At 39.7% G+C, this 14,905-nt stretch overlaps 2 protein-coding genes across 2 annotated transcripts in view; both read right to left on the minus strand.

Moving 5' to 3' along the window:
- Window positions 1-14,905, minus strand: part of LOC308104950 (transient receptor potential cation channel subfamily M member 4-like) — a gene marked incomplete at its 3' end in the record, with an annotated part of 74,685 nt that overhangs the window by 34,535 nt on the left and 25,245 nt on the right. The gene's annotated exons all lie outside the window — the stretch shown is intronic.
- The window catches only part of LOC308104951 (transient receptor potential cation channel subfamily M member 4-like), a gene marked incomplete at its 5' end in the record, with an annotated part of 40,713 nt that overhangs the window by 3,890 nt on the left and 21,918 nt on the right, over window positions 1-14,905 (minus strand). The window contains 7 exons of the mRNA XM_080455590.1: window positions 165-370; window positions 2,473-2,638; window positions 3,514-3,688; window positions 6,087-6,219; window positions 6,369-6,490; window positions 7,489-7,737; window positions 12,682-12,824. Coding sequence (XP_080311716.1) covers window positions 165-370; window positions 2,473-2,638; window positions 3,514-3,688; window positions 6,087-6,219; window positions 6,369-6,490; window positions 7,489-7,737; window positions 12,682-12,824 — 1,194 coding nt within the window. The remainder of the gene's footprint in view (window positions 1-164; window positions 371-2,472; window positions 2,639-3,513; window positions 3,689-6,086; window positions 6,220-6,368; window positions 6,491-7,488; window positions 7,738-12,681; window positions 12,825-14,905) is intronic.

Raw genomic sequence — 14,905 nt, forward strand, 5'->3', positions numbered from 1 at the left:
TAGTAGATTCATGCATGCACACACAATAAAATGGACAGTTATCAATGATTCCCATGTTGTTCAAGACTTCACCCAGTGGTCAAATTACACTATAACCTTTACCAAAAGATAAAAGATGAAATAAGTATTTTTTATGTTAATTAGATTTAATACAAATCAAATACCGCCGCAGTCATTATTCCAAAAAGGGTCGTCCTCGTCCTCGTCATTGAGCCAACGGCCCCTCAAAATGCAGAAGAGGGAACCAAGGTGTGAGAAGATAATGAACGGAGGAGCCCAAACAGGACGGGACTGGTACTCCATCACAAGGGTGTAATGCTGGAACCTCCAGTAGATTTCGCTGTTCTCCTCCACCTTGTTGACAATGTTGCTGCATGGAGGGTTGAAGGCACAAAACAACAAACTATCAAATCAAACCACTAAAAAACCAATGGTTGCTCCTGGCAAGAAAGACCGGAAAATTACATTTTCTCCGGACATCCTGACTGATTAAAAAAATCCACAGTAATTTCTTATTATCACTGTCTGCAAATCAGACACATTTCAAATCCTCTACGCCTCTCTGTGGCTGCACAAATCAAGAACAGTGCACACACATTTAATTGAAGATGAAGCAGAGACAACAGCTGTCCATTTCAGCATCAGGTCGCGTAGCATGGTTAAACCAGGAAGATGGAATGCACGCACGGTCCCAACCCGTCCATAAACAAACATTATACACTTGAATTTAAGTTCTTTATGAGGAGAATCAGGAGACTGTAGTAGAAGATCACCACTAAAGCTTATTCAACTTTCCCAAAGTTGCATCTAACATGGATGCACTCCCGACATAAATATGTCACCAATCACCATATATGGTGAGTAGCTTGATATTTTGATTCATTGCTGGCCAGATGAATCAATCAACCTTATGAAAGATTTGCGCTGAGGGCCCGACTTGTAGACTATTGCTCATTATTCTGAAGAACATGTTTTGGCATGAAACAAATGATGGAACATGCTGAGAAATCATTACGCAGCCACGGACATAGCCGCGTGAACTACATCTGACCGGGGGGGGGGGGGGGGGAGTTCCTACAGCACCGCAGACAGCGACTCTGGCAATACCGTCACATAAGACACACTACTACGACGTTGTTTTACTAACAAATGACTGCTTTGGCTTTTTAATAACAATCATGAACGACACTTTCCCAACTAATAAACATTCTGTCACAGGCAATTAACTAGGCTTAGCTGAAACAGCAATTCTAATAACATAAATCTTTTTCAAATTAATTGCAGAATTGTCGTGCGCTCAGGTTGCAATGTAATTATCAAATAGCCTAAACATAGTAGGATTGGCCCACACACAGTTGCCAGCAGGCTATATGGCACAGAGACCCATAAGAACAAATAGGCTATACAGTAGGCCTATGGCAAGGCGCCGATTATCAGAAGTTCAGAACATATTACAGTATGGCAGTTGGCAGGCACAGCGGCCCGTCAGAACACAATACAGTTACAGTAAAGCATTAATAGCGGCCAGAACACAATATAGTAGGCTATAGCAGTTGGCATGGCAGCCCATCAGGACACAATTTCTTCTTTACAAAACCCAATAGCCAGGCTAATACACATTCCAGTACAATAGAGCTTTTAATCAAATAAATGAGCTATCACCTATTTACCTTATTATACAATATTCCAAATGTGCTCTTGTGATCTGGGGTGATGGTAATGAATTCCCTCATGTCAACAACTCGATAGATTCCGGCTGAGGCTCTTCATTTACATATTCAGGTGGCTATATATCAATGCTAGTTGCTTCTGTGCTTTTCTTAATTGATTTGGGCCCACCAAAGAAATCAGACATTTGTTTGTTTCTGTGCCATGTTGTAAACAACCTGTTCACTATGAGGCTTGTGCGCCCCGCAAGTAAAGCAAACACTAAACAGGAAACAGCGGACGGACGGCAGACGCTGATTCGTGAACAAAAAAAAAAAAATGTAGTTTAAAAATAAATAGGCCTATTTGTAAAATAGATATTTATAGATACAAATACATATTTTCTTTTATTTGCCAACCCAGTCCCATGTTTTATTTAAATGAATAACGTGACAGAGGTTTTTCTTTATTTTCCTTTTTCCATCATTCATTCATTCTCAATGTCCTTAACGGCCTGGCCGGGGGGGGGGGGGGGGGGGATTGTAGCCTAGATAATTAATCCCGCTTTATGCAAGATGAATCTGTAATTATTTTCTATATCCTACTCATTCACATTCAAATCGTTTTCAGTCCCAAATATAATGCTTTAACTGTTATTATTGGCTGTTTATGCACCTGCATGTTAAATAAGAAGTATTGGAAAGGTGATGACATGTAGAAGGTAAGATCAGAGGTGAGGAGAGGAGATGAGAGCTGAGTTCAGGAAACCAAGAAGAAAGAAAGAGTAACATTAATGGAGTAACAGACAGAAGGCTGGTTCTCTACCTGAGGATGGCAATGAGCAGGTTGATGATCAGTACGTTGGTGACCAGCAGGAAAACCACCAGCAGAATGATCACCAGCCAGTTGTTGTACTCGCTCCTGCATGGCTCAGCACCGCCCTCTATCTGTGTCACGTTGTTACTGCAGGTAATGTCCCACTCTAGTTCCCCTTTGACAAACAAACAAATACATCAATAATTGTAATAATACTAATAATAATAATAATAATAATAATAATAATAATAATAATAATAATAAGCGTTGGGCAGGTTGTAGTAAAATAAAAACTTGTAGACTGGAACTAAAACAAATATAAATATAGCTGCAAGCACCAATAACGGGGACAAAGCAGCGCAACGCGACAGCATGTGGACAATCAACTTCATTTCTAATATTGTCATTAGAGGTGCTCTAATACCACCTTAAAGTTCAGTATTATAGTATGAGACACTTTGATTGAAAAACATGATAAATACTTTGGTTGTGATTTTGACAAAGAGTTATAAACAAGGTGGTCTAGTAAATCTTTGGATAAAGAAATCCCGTAATTGTTAGTGTCAGTTTCAATACAGCTTCAGTTTGATATGCCTCTATTAAAGTTACAGTTACAGTTTAGGCATTTAGCAGACGCTCTTAATCCAGAGCGATTTACAGTAAGCAACTTCAGGGTGCTATTACATAGCACCCTGAAACAGATTCAAACTGAACTTCAAACAGCTGAAAATAATCTAGTCAGAATGGTATTGAACCTTTATATGTTGGCCCTCCCATGATTATTTGACTGTCTAGTCTCTCTAGTAAAAATAGAGTAGCACTTCTTTCAATTTCTTTTTTTGTTTAAACGGTCGCTGGGAGTGGTATACAGTGCCAGGATGTAATCATTTAATTTTAAGCTGATAGCGTAAATGTTCTAGCAAATCATTAATATTTAAACAGTTGTAAAGGGTTGTTGGACAGATGTGGAGCCTACTAACCAGTTCAACAATACATGTATTTGAACTGAAATGTAATGCTTTATTTATTGCATTGTGTTGACACACACACCATCTATTTCCTGAAGATTAAATTCTCCAAAGATGTAGAGGTAAGGTCTGTAGAACACTCGACGTAAGATACGACTTGGGTTGGGATCGTAGGAATAGAGCAGCGCCTGATTGGCTACTCCATATGCCATAAGCCACACCCCCAGGAAGAAGAGGAAGAAGGCCACATCTTTCATCTGAACAGTGAGAAACAAGACATGTTGTGTTCATTATAATATTTATTTATTTCTCAATAATGACCTTCTCCCCATTGATTATCCCACTTATTACACGGCTACTTAATAAAGAAATTAATACATTGACCCAAAAGTAACAACAAAACTAAGTATTTCATTGCTTATGGTAATGAAAGTATTACATTAAATTATGCCAGGTGTGTCCAGTGCAACGGGTCGCCTCGGAAAACAACGGGTATTGATGAAATAGAATACATTTTCGATTACTGCTAGTGCTTTGTAGTAGAGCGGTTTGGCACTAAACATCGTGCACTTTTTGTAAGAAGGCTGAAACTTTCAGCATAGTTAGTAATTACCATAACATAAATTTTCTGATCAGGTCAAATCCAAGATGGCTGCCAGTCTACTGGGTCTAAATGTCTAAATACTTTAAAAAAAACATTTAAGGCGTTCTTTCCAACTAAGTTGGGGTTGCTCATTCATTTCATGATATGTTGGAGATTGCCAGAACCCAAAAACATACATTAAATCAAGGTCAAGGTCCAATTACATAGTAATAAGTATATTTAAGCTTTGACACTGGGTACTGCAATATAGTGAAACTGTACCTCCATTTTGTGACAATGGGAATAATACAAAACAAATGAACAGATTAAACCTATATGGTGGTAGTCTATTTTAATACTAAATTCATAGTAAATGACAATAATCAAGGTTCAAGGCTTCTTTATTGTCACATCTTGTGTACAGGAAAGAGAAAAACTAGATTATCACAACAAGAAAGTTGTGATAATGATAATGGTAATAATCAAAATTTAACAGTCTCCACAACAGAGGCACAGTGCAGTACATGAGTGCAGCTTTGGCACACTTGCATCATCCAGTACACTCTTTCGTGCAGCGACAGCGGATTAATTCATGGCACGATTTGGATGCTTCAGAGAGAGTGGTCCAAAATGGTTGCCACCCAGTTGTTTCCTTTGTCCAGCCCCATTCAGATGGCTCTGGCATCTCTGGTTCCAGTACCAATGCCTGGTTCCAACAGTTTGCCTGGTAGCAAATGCGCTTGATGTGTTGCTTGAATGCTGTCTGGGTTGGAGGAATGCTCTCTAGCGTTCTTGACTTCTTTGTGAAGAGCTGTTTCCTGGCATCATTCACTTCCATGAACTCTCTGGTTCGGTCATACATGAGCACCACAAATCGCTCTAGCAGGAACATTGATCCTTCACTGACCTCACTTGGCATCTGTAGGAGTTTACTGAAAGCCTCATTTACCTCTGGTAATGACTTCCAAGTTTCCCAGGCAGTCTTCTTTCCTCTGCCAGCAAACACAGATACAGTGTCGCACCCGGTGAAAGCGTGAAAGACTGGAAGAGTCAGACACTGTGTTGGAGTCATTGTGGGAACCATTTCATGAACAGCTATATACCGAAAGCTTGGTCCAACACCAAAGCCAACCCACAGCTCACCAGGACCTTTATTGCTGAATGAAGCCACAGCCAGTACTACCACATCAGTATCAACAGTGCGTATGGTCACCTTCTTACACCCCTTTTGCACAGCATCTGCCACATGCAGAAGCAGACGAGTGTCAGCCTCCTCTTGCGAACATGGGGCAGGGCAGGCCAAGTTTGAATCAGCAGGAGAACAGAGGACTCCACTCCCATTAGTTGCATAAAGTTCCTTGCCCTCTACTAGAGGAATGTTAATAAATTAATTGTCTGAACCACATCAGGTGTGTCATTGTTGGTGTTGCCTATATAAGAGACCATTGATTGTTGCACTGCCATTTGTTGATTCTGAGGAAATCACTACATATTTTTGGACACTTTTTTACCTTGACCTCGACCTAAATGCATTTCCTTGAAATCTGGTGATCTCGAAAGTATTACCACATGAAAAGGCATCCCCTATTTAGTTGGAAATTATACTTTAAACGTTTTTCTACTGTGTTCGGTTCCAAATTTAAGTTGGACTAGCGGCCATTTTGGATTTGACCTCTCGGTCCTCAGAGGTCAAATCTGACTTCCCTCCCCGTCTGAAAATAAACATTATGGCATATACTAACTATGCTGAAAGTTTCACGCTTCTTACAAAAAGTGCACGATTTGCTCAAAAACGGGAGTCAAACTGCTCTACTATTGTCTATTTCTCGCTTCAAATGTTTCAAAAACATTCTTGAGCGTGTTTGTTTACATGGCTACCATGTTGGATACGGCACAAAATCAAGCAGCGCAGCAGGTGCTCTGAGTCTTTGATTAGACAGCGGTTTGTTATTGAGTTCAGAGGTCATTATTAAAAAATAACACACCACTGAATTCAGTGATTGACCAATCAGAATCAAACATTCAACCAAGCCGTGTAATAAAACAGCACTAATATCTGTCTTATATCTTACTATCTTGCCAACAATTATGATTTTTGGTCCCATCTCTTTGTGAACGGCAGAGATGTGAATGAGACGGAGTGTGAAGACCATGTAGTCGATACACAGGACACATCGTCCAAACTCATAGGACCACTCGAACATCCTGAAGCACACAAGCAGAAGAAAACACATTTTAATCAAACTCCTAGTTTATGATTAGATGATTATTATTACGGTTTCTGTATTTATTATAACTCCCTTTTTACTTCAAGTACTATAGTAAATAATAAAGGAAAACATGTCTGTACCAACCTACAGATGAGACCAATAATGAACAGAATGATGGCAATGAGGTCACATCTGTTCCAGAAATCATTACAGTAAAGCCTCATCTTCTGGCAGAAACTCATGTACCGGTAGCCCACAGATAAAGCCTGAAAGTAATTAAACACATATATCAAACTGAATTAAGTTGATAGATTACAGTTGATAGACAATCAGCTCTAAGAGGACAATATTTGCCACATGCACTTACATTACAGCTGTGGCAACATTGCAGGCAGTGAAATCATTTTACTTAGAGCCTCCTCAACAATGTGGACAAAACATTATAATATGAAGATTCAAAATAGTCAAAATCAGCTAAATTAAATACCTAAAACGCAGTTGACATTCTTTATATTGCATTTTCTGTAGCCACATTATGCAAACATGCAAACTTGCCAATAGAAACATAATTTATATTCTGATAATAATAATATATAATAATGGTGAATATTGGTTTTATTTGTATTTAAATAAAGGCAGGTTTTGTTCTTTTATAATTTTGTGTTTATTTGTTATATTAATGACATATGATTCAAACCTCATTCCACTGTTGTGTATGGTATTTATTGGATGAGTGGGAGAGTGTGTTAAAGGTATCATGACATTCATTTTCACTTTTTTTATTTTCAATGTTTTATTTGGGGTTTTATGACCTCAATTACACCCAAAAAACCTGAACTTAGAACATTCAGTGGATTTTCTGTGGTCTGGGGTTTTCTGAATAACTAAGCTGAAAAGTAATCTGAGCTTGGCCCTTCGACAGTGAGGTCACAGTCGATTAATCCCGCCCACTCTCCTCCTCGCCCCTCCCCTCCCCTATCCTTTCCTTTGGGGGGGGCGGAGCAGAGGCGATGATTGACAGGCAAAATCCCTCACCAGCGACACCCGCAGGCAAAGATTTCTTTTTTCATTGCAGTTGAAAAGGCTTTAGAAATGTGAGAGAAAAACACCTGCCATGGATCACTGGAATGGAATTTTCACTTAAAACTTTTTGTACACTTTTGAAGGACCAGGACAAAGACTTTGAATGTGGTGTAAAAGTGAATGTCATTAAACCTTTAACACAGGAAATGCAATAAGAGAGAGAGAAGCTCCCTCCACTCACCTGTCGGATCTCCTCACAGAAGAAGGTGAACACACAGAAGTACAGCCAGCATTCACTGATGGACGGCCCACTAGGGGGCGGTGGCTTAAAGTCCACCAGCAGCATGTAGGCAAACAAGAAGAGGAAGAGGATGTACATGACTGTATTGCCCACAAAGACAGAGACTGGAGCCATGCAGGGGAGGAGGAGGCTGAGAAGGAATTTCTGCCATGTCTTGGCTTTACCCCACCAAACCTGAGACAGCACAGACTGTGAAGCAGAACGGTCAGTTTTTTTGTCATGTCTGTGTTAATGTAACACACAGTTGAGTGTAATTTAACTAGGCCTACTGAGGGTAATTTGATTTACATAAGCTACAGTATATTCCAAAACCATTTCTTAGAAGAACTAAAGGGGATAATTCGTTTTGCAGGTAAAAACTGTTCCATGTGCTCATTTGGATAGTCTGTCTTCTCAGTAAAGTGGGAAAGACTTTCGTTATCAGTCAGATAACTCACAAAACTTTAGTTACTAGTTACTTTGTAGATTTTGATTATTATTACAAAACATACATTATTAACCACTTCAGCCCTATATACATTTCGGCCGATCTACAAGCTCACAATGCGTCGCGATGCGACACATTGTGAGCTTGTAGATCTGCTATTTTCAAAATATTTTAAGACATTTTATACATTTGAAAACTTGTGAAACGGGACATTCTGCATAATGAGTACTTTCTACTTTTGGTACTTTGATAACAATACTTTTGTACTTTACTGAAGTACATTTTGAATTCCGGACTTTTACTTGTAACAGAGTACTTCTACATTGCAGTATTGATACTTTTACTTAGGTAAAACATTTGAGTACTTTTCCCACCACTGCTCACGAATAGATTAAGACCATTAATAGCTTGAAAACATCGTATTCATAAAATGTAAATACAAGTTTGAATATTATATTTGATCTTGGCGTTAAGGCTGTGCTATACATTACTCCCTGCTCAGCACATTAGCAGAAAACCATTTAAGAGCGCAGAGATATACTATAACAAACCCCATCAGGGGAAACAGAACCCTTAGGCCAAGCAGAGCCGAGTGGTGGTGCTGGGGTGGTGGGAGCAAACAAAGTACGACTCATTTTGAATAGAGCTGATTCGTCTAGCATCAGTTCTATGTTCCCCGGGTTTTATGTTCCCCTCTCAACCATGAAAAGGTTCTATATTCCCAGAGTTCTATGTTCCTGCTCAACCGTAAAAAGGTTCTACTGCTCACCCAAAAATGCAGGAAACACAGCAGTAGCATTCATATTTTGTTATAACATCTCTAAACACACACAACGGAACATAATGGGGAGAAATCACTATTGGGTGATCTATGGTGGGCCCTGGGCAATTAGCCTATATCCTTTCCAGAAGGTTTTGAATCCAGCTGACATTAAGTGCAGTTTTTTTTCCGGGAACTTTGTTCAGAAAATCCACCAAGATAACACATTTACTAATGTGATTATGATATAGTTTTGTGATAAAAATGCATCTATGTTGATATCAACTGTTCCGGTCTGTCCCTCGACCAATCATATACACAGGGTCAATGACGTGACGCCTACATTTTCAGAGTGAATGATTTGACATTAAAAAAGGTTTAAATACATAACAAGTGATCATATAGATCGATTTCCCATGTACTGTATATTTATACCCACTTTAATCTTTTTAAACCAATTAGTTATTTGCAATTGTCTGTTTTTAAAGTGTCGACGTCAGGCCATGACAGCTGTTTTGAAAACGTATTTGAAATTACTCTAAATCTATTTAGGGGATAGAGTTAGGTCACGATACACTAATTTTACAATACGATATGATATGATACACGGTATTGGGCTCACAATGTCGATACGACACAATATTGTATTTATTTATTTATTCATTCATTCATTCATTTAAATGATCATCAACATTGTTCATCTTCAGTTTAAAGTGCTTTTATTTATAAAACACTTTTAAAAACTAAGTTAAAATGTGCTTCACACGCAAAAATAAATGAAATTATACAAGCTCAAAGGACAAGTGAACCAATTGTTTCAGAGGACAAATAGACACTAATAACAAACATAATATAAATACTGCATAAATATGAATTTCACTAACGTCATAGTCATATTGTTGTCATCTGGACTTTACCAACCAAGTGTAGCCTAGTTACACTATCAACAACAGCTTGTGCAAAATAACTACGTATACCTGAGGCAGAGAGGGTCGGTTGTAAGATACAAAAGATATTTGGCTTTGATGCTATCTTAGATTAGATGTATATGGAAGCGAATAGATGCCAGAATTCAAATGAAATGGCAAATTCGAAATTTCTATTTAAATAAGAGAAATGCTTTTTAATCTTCAGGAAATGAATGCATTTTTTTAGACAAAAATCAATGTGAAATGCAATAGCGTTTACATTTAATCTACAGGTGTGCTCATTCTATGACAGCATTTAAATTATACATAAAAGGTCATTTGATTAAAAAAAAAAAAAAAAAAAGTCCCGCTAAATATTGGACAATTCTCAAATGAAAAGGCCATTTTGAAAATGTAAATTAAAGAAGGCTAATGCTTTTTAATCTTTAGCTATTATCATTTTTTGAGACACGAATGGATGTATAGCATCTCCAGGTGTGCTCATTATTTTTCATTTCATTTCAGAATGAAAAAGCTAAAGAAAATGACATTGCTTTATCATTTTCGAATCCTACTATTATTGGATTTGAAAATAGGATTTGAAAATGATAAAGGAATACATTTTCTTTAGCTTTTTCATTTGGTCATAGAATGAGCACACCTGGAGATGAAATGTAAATGCTATTGAATTATACATGGCGTGTATTAGCTTAAGATTAAAAAGCATTAGCCTTATTTAATTTACATTTTCATAATAGCCTTTTCATTTTAATATTGTCCATTATTTAGCCGGGCATTTTTTGAAAATGTTAAATCATATGACCTTTTATGTATTAATTAAATTATGTCATAGAATGAGCACACATGTAGATTAAATGTAAACGCTAATGAATTATACACTTATTTTCTGTAAGCAATAATTATTAATGTCTTTATCTCTTGTTGGCCTTTGGCCAACTACAGTAGAGATATCAATATAAATCGATATATTGATATCTCTAGTATATAGATATCGATATCAACATTTCCATTTTTATCACAAAACTATATAATAATCACATTATAACAGTGTTATCATGGTGGATTTTCTGAACAAAGTTCATGATATAATAAGGCTAAGGGGCAGTCTCGACTCCTCCTGACTCAGAGTAGGAGTCAGTAGGAGTTAGGGCTCGTACACACTGCAGGAGATTTGGTCCGAGATTGCTGTCGCCGACATTTTTTGGCGCTCGCCGACAAAACCTCCCGATCTGACGCAGATCGGCCTTTGATCTGCGAGATAATGCTCGCTCTGTGTGAAAGGTTCCGCGAGACGATGTGGCCGCGATTATCCGCTCTGCGACGGCTTTCCGACCGTTTTCAGATAACTACCATGTTAGATATTCAGCTCTGTCCCAGACAGGAGATCGGACAGTATCATACATTATGAAAGGGTCTGCGAGGAGATCCACGCTACAGCCAATGAGAGCACATTACAGCCACCGTGGCCAGGGGAGCGTCGCTGGATCTGACCACAACAAACAGTCCCGCAATATTACCGTCCAGTCCTGTATTAAGTTAACATTATAAAACAAAATGAGAGAGTGAGCGAGCCTGGTGGGCTGTTTATTTTAGAGGAATTGTACAGAGAGAGAGAGAGAGAGACAGACAGACAGACAGAGAGTGAGAGCAAGAGCGAGCTCTGTGTGTGTGTGTGTGTGTGTGTGTGCGCAGCATGTGCTCGCTGTTATGAACAGCGTTGCCAGATGTTGCGAGAGAAATAAGCAACCAGGTCTATGAAAACAAGCCCAAGAAAAGGCCACTTGAGCACTTTAAACCTATTTACAAATACATTGGATATTTGAAAATAGCCGATCTACAAGCTCACAACGCGTCGCAGCTATTTTCAAATAAAAATCTTGAGAAAATTTTGGAATATTTTCCAAATCCACACAAATCTTGTATGGGGGTCTATGATGGCACAACATATTTACAGAAGGGGGGTCTGCGGACAAATACATATTATGTGTTGTTTAAAACACTGGTTTAAACAACATTAGGAAACAAGGCCAAATAAGCAACTACACAAATAAGCCCAAAAAATGCACCCCGCAACAACCAATATTTACAAGCAACTCTACAGAAAAACAAGCCCAAAGTCGCTTATAATAAGCGGACATGGCAACGCTGTCACTGACGGCTTCTGCGCACTTGAAGTGCGAGAGAGAGAGAGAGAGAGAGAGAGAGGGAGAGAGAGAGAGAGAGAGAGAAAGAGCGAGAGAGGGGGGAGAGGGAGAGGGAGAGAGGCATATCACGGGATACGTCGATTAAAATGAATTGGAATAAACTCAAATGTATGTATTGGGTCTGACTCTGGAGATAGCATTCTAGTGAACTATCCTACAGTGTGTCAGCCCTTGTCGGGGATCAATCCTGTTGTGAAGACCACAACGATATTATGACAGCCGATTTCAAGAAATAAACTCCTGCAGTGTGTAATGCTTAACGATCAGATAACCCCCCGAGCACTTTAAGGTCCTGCAATGTGTACCTGCCTTTAGGAGGAGTCAGTAGGAGTTAGGATGAGTCAGGAGGAGTCAGTAGGAGTTAGCAGGAGTCCGGGGGAGTCAGTTGGAGTCAGTAGGAGTTAGAAGAAGTCAGTAGGAGTCAGGAGGAGTCAGTGGGAGTCAGGTAGAAAAAGGCTTATGCTGCAGGCTCTCTGCCTAGAGGTGATCTATACCACTAAGATGGCTGCCGGGCGAAAGGGGGCGGGCCCCTTAGCGTAAGTTTCTGATAGAATTTGTTCCCCATTATGTTCCATTGTGTGTGTTAAGAGATGTAAACAACCTAGAACCTTTTGTTTAGGGTAAACGGGGGACATAGAACCTTTTGTTTGTTGAGCAGGGAACATAGAACCTTTTTTGTTAACGGGGAGCATAGAACCTTTTTTTAGGTAAACGGGGAACATAAAACCTCTTTTTAATTGAGTGGGGAACATAGAGCCTGGGGAACATAGAACCTGGGGAACATAGATACGCTCCCGTCAGAGATGGACCAACCTCTAATCCATCATGGTTGAAGAAGAGGAGTGATTCAACAGCTTTGGCCATCTGGAAGCAGTTTATTCCGTAGACTGGAGACTCTGTGGTGAGCAACTTGAAGGACTTCTTCTCATCGCTCTGGCAACATGAACCCAACACATCTGAGGTGAAAAATACCACACACAATAAAAGCATTATGTAGTGTGTGTGTGTGCGTGTGCGTGTGCGTGTGCGTGTGCGCGCGCGCGCACACACACACACACACACACACACACACACACACACACACACACACACACACACACACACACACACACACACACACACACACAACATACAGGATTTCCTCACTGGTCAGTAGGAATACATTGAGGACTCTAGCAGGAGCACTCATCAAATGTCACTTTGTCTATGCATGCACCTCTTGGTACCATAGCACCATAAAGGCCTTAAAACAAGGCTCCAGACATCCCAAAACAAACTTGTCAGGCTACTGCTCACACCTACAACTCATCTAACCCCTGCTCGCTTTGCTAGGGTGCGATGGCTTAGGGTAGAGGACAGGGTACAGCAACTTGCAATGGGCCTGGTCTACAAGATCCTAGGGTCATAATGTATTCCCCTATGTGGTGTTGCCCTATGTATGTTTTCCCCCTCATTGGTGTGTTTGTGAATGAGTGGTGAGGAGTGAGTGACTGATTATACAACAGGTAGTTCCGACCAAGCAATCTAATTGGTTGAAATAGCTATCTAGCCGTGCTTCAAACCAGCATCATAGCACGGGCCTAATCACATTAATAAATCACTCCGCACTGCAGTCCGCACCTGACGTCACGCTCAAACAGCACGGCGAAAATAGCCGATCTACAAGTTCACAACTTGTCGCCAGGTATCGCACGGCGAAAATAGCCGATCTACAAGTTCACAACGCGTCGCCATCGCGACGCGTTGTCAGCTTGTAGATCAGTTATTTTGGCCACGTGACACGGTCGTACAACGGAGCATATAGCCTACTGGAATTCATTCCACTGCGCAAGCATTGATAGCTCAGCTGTGTTGATGAGACGGTGCCTCAGGCTCATAGCGCTGCTACAGGGACTATTTAATGTCTCAGTCAAAAACTCTTCTCTTTACAGGGAAACGGATAATAGCGAAACATTTTTATTATGAATTGCTCCACAATATGAATACATTTGGATGTGTTTTGTTGGTAACTGTTGTATAATCGCAATATTACACTCGAGGGTGTGCTTTACCTTACATTATTGGCACTTCAGTGATGCTCGCGGAACTCGGCTTCGCCTCGTTCCTGACCGCATCACTGGCGTTCCAATAATGACGGTAAAGCACACCCTCTCGTGTAATATTGCTTAATTGAGTACCAGCTGGTCTGAATAGTGATTGAGTGGTGACTGCGTAACTAATAGGTGATTGGCTCCTGTGATGATGAGCTCAACTATAAAGCTGGCTGGCACCAGCATTCAAATGTCTTCCTCCTAGCCAGCCTCCAAACAAGCGTTCTGTATTGTTGTTATGATGTTCATGGGTTAAAAATCTGTGTGTGTAGGGGTGGGTGAGGGCTTTTGTGTTATTAGTTTGTCCTCTGTTTTGTTGTGAGGCTTTTATGATCCCGCCCTGAGGAATTGTGTACAATGACCTTTATCTACAATGACTATTTATTTATTAAATAAATCCTTAATTCTTGGGATTCTAAACCTGTGTGGTCTGACTGGGAAGGAGGGAGTCCACTTTTTTGTTGCGCTATTGCAGGTTCCCCTATTGTCCAGTCAAGCTATGGTTTGACCCAAAATAAATTGCAATAGTAATCATTCAGGGTTTTTAAATGTCCAAATAACATATTAAAAGTTGTGTATTATATATTTAGTGTGGATCATGGTAAATTCAGGGGTTGAACTTTGGGACCTTCATGCCTTCAGCGTCACACAAATTAGAGCATATCTCAGCTTCTGAACATGTTAATCTCATATAATGTATATACCTACGTTTTCTAGGGTGTTCTTTGACATACAGTCATCAGATATTCCCTGTTGTCTAAGTAGTTGTGCATTTTGGGTGTACCATTACTATTACGGGTTAATATATCAATAAATATCACTTTTACCCCCCCCCCCAAAAAAAAATCTAATGGTTTTTGGATGCATTCTGGTAGTATTGGGAATGCTAAATAACATACAAAAAATCTAAGAAAAAATCTGGAAAGGTGTCATTTTCAAGATGGCGT

The sequence above is a fragment of the Gymnoscopelus braueri genome, assembly GCF_963280865.1.
Source record: "Gymnoscopelus braueri genome assembly, chromosome: 17".
Classification (NCBI taxonomy): domain Eukaryota; kingdom Metazoa; phylum Chordata; class Actinopteri; order Myctophiformes; family Myctophidae; genus Gymnoscopelus; species Gymnoscopelus braueri.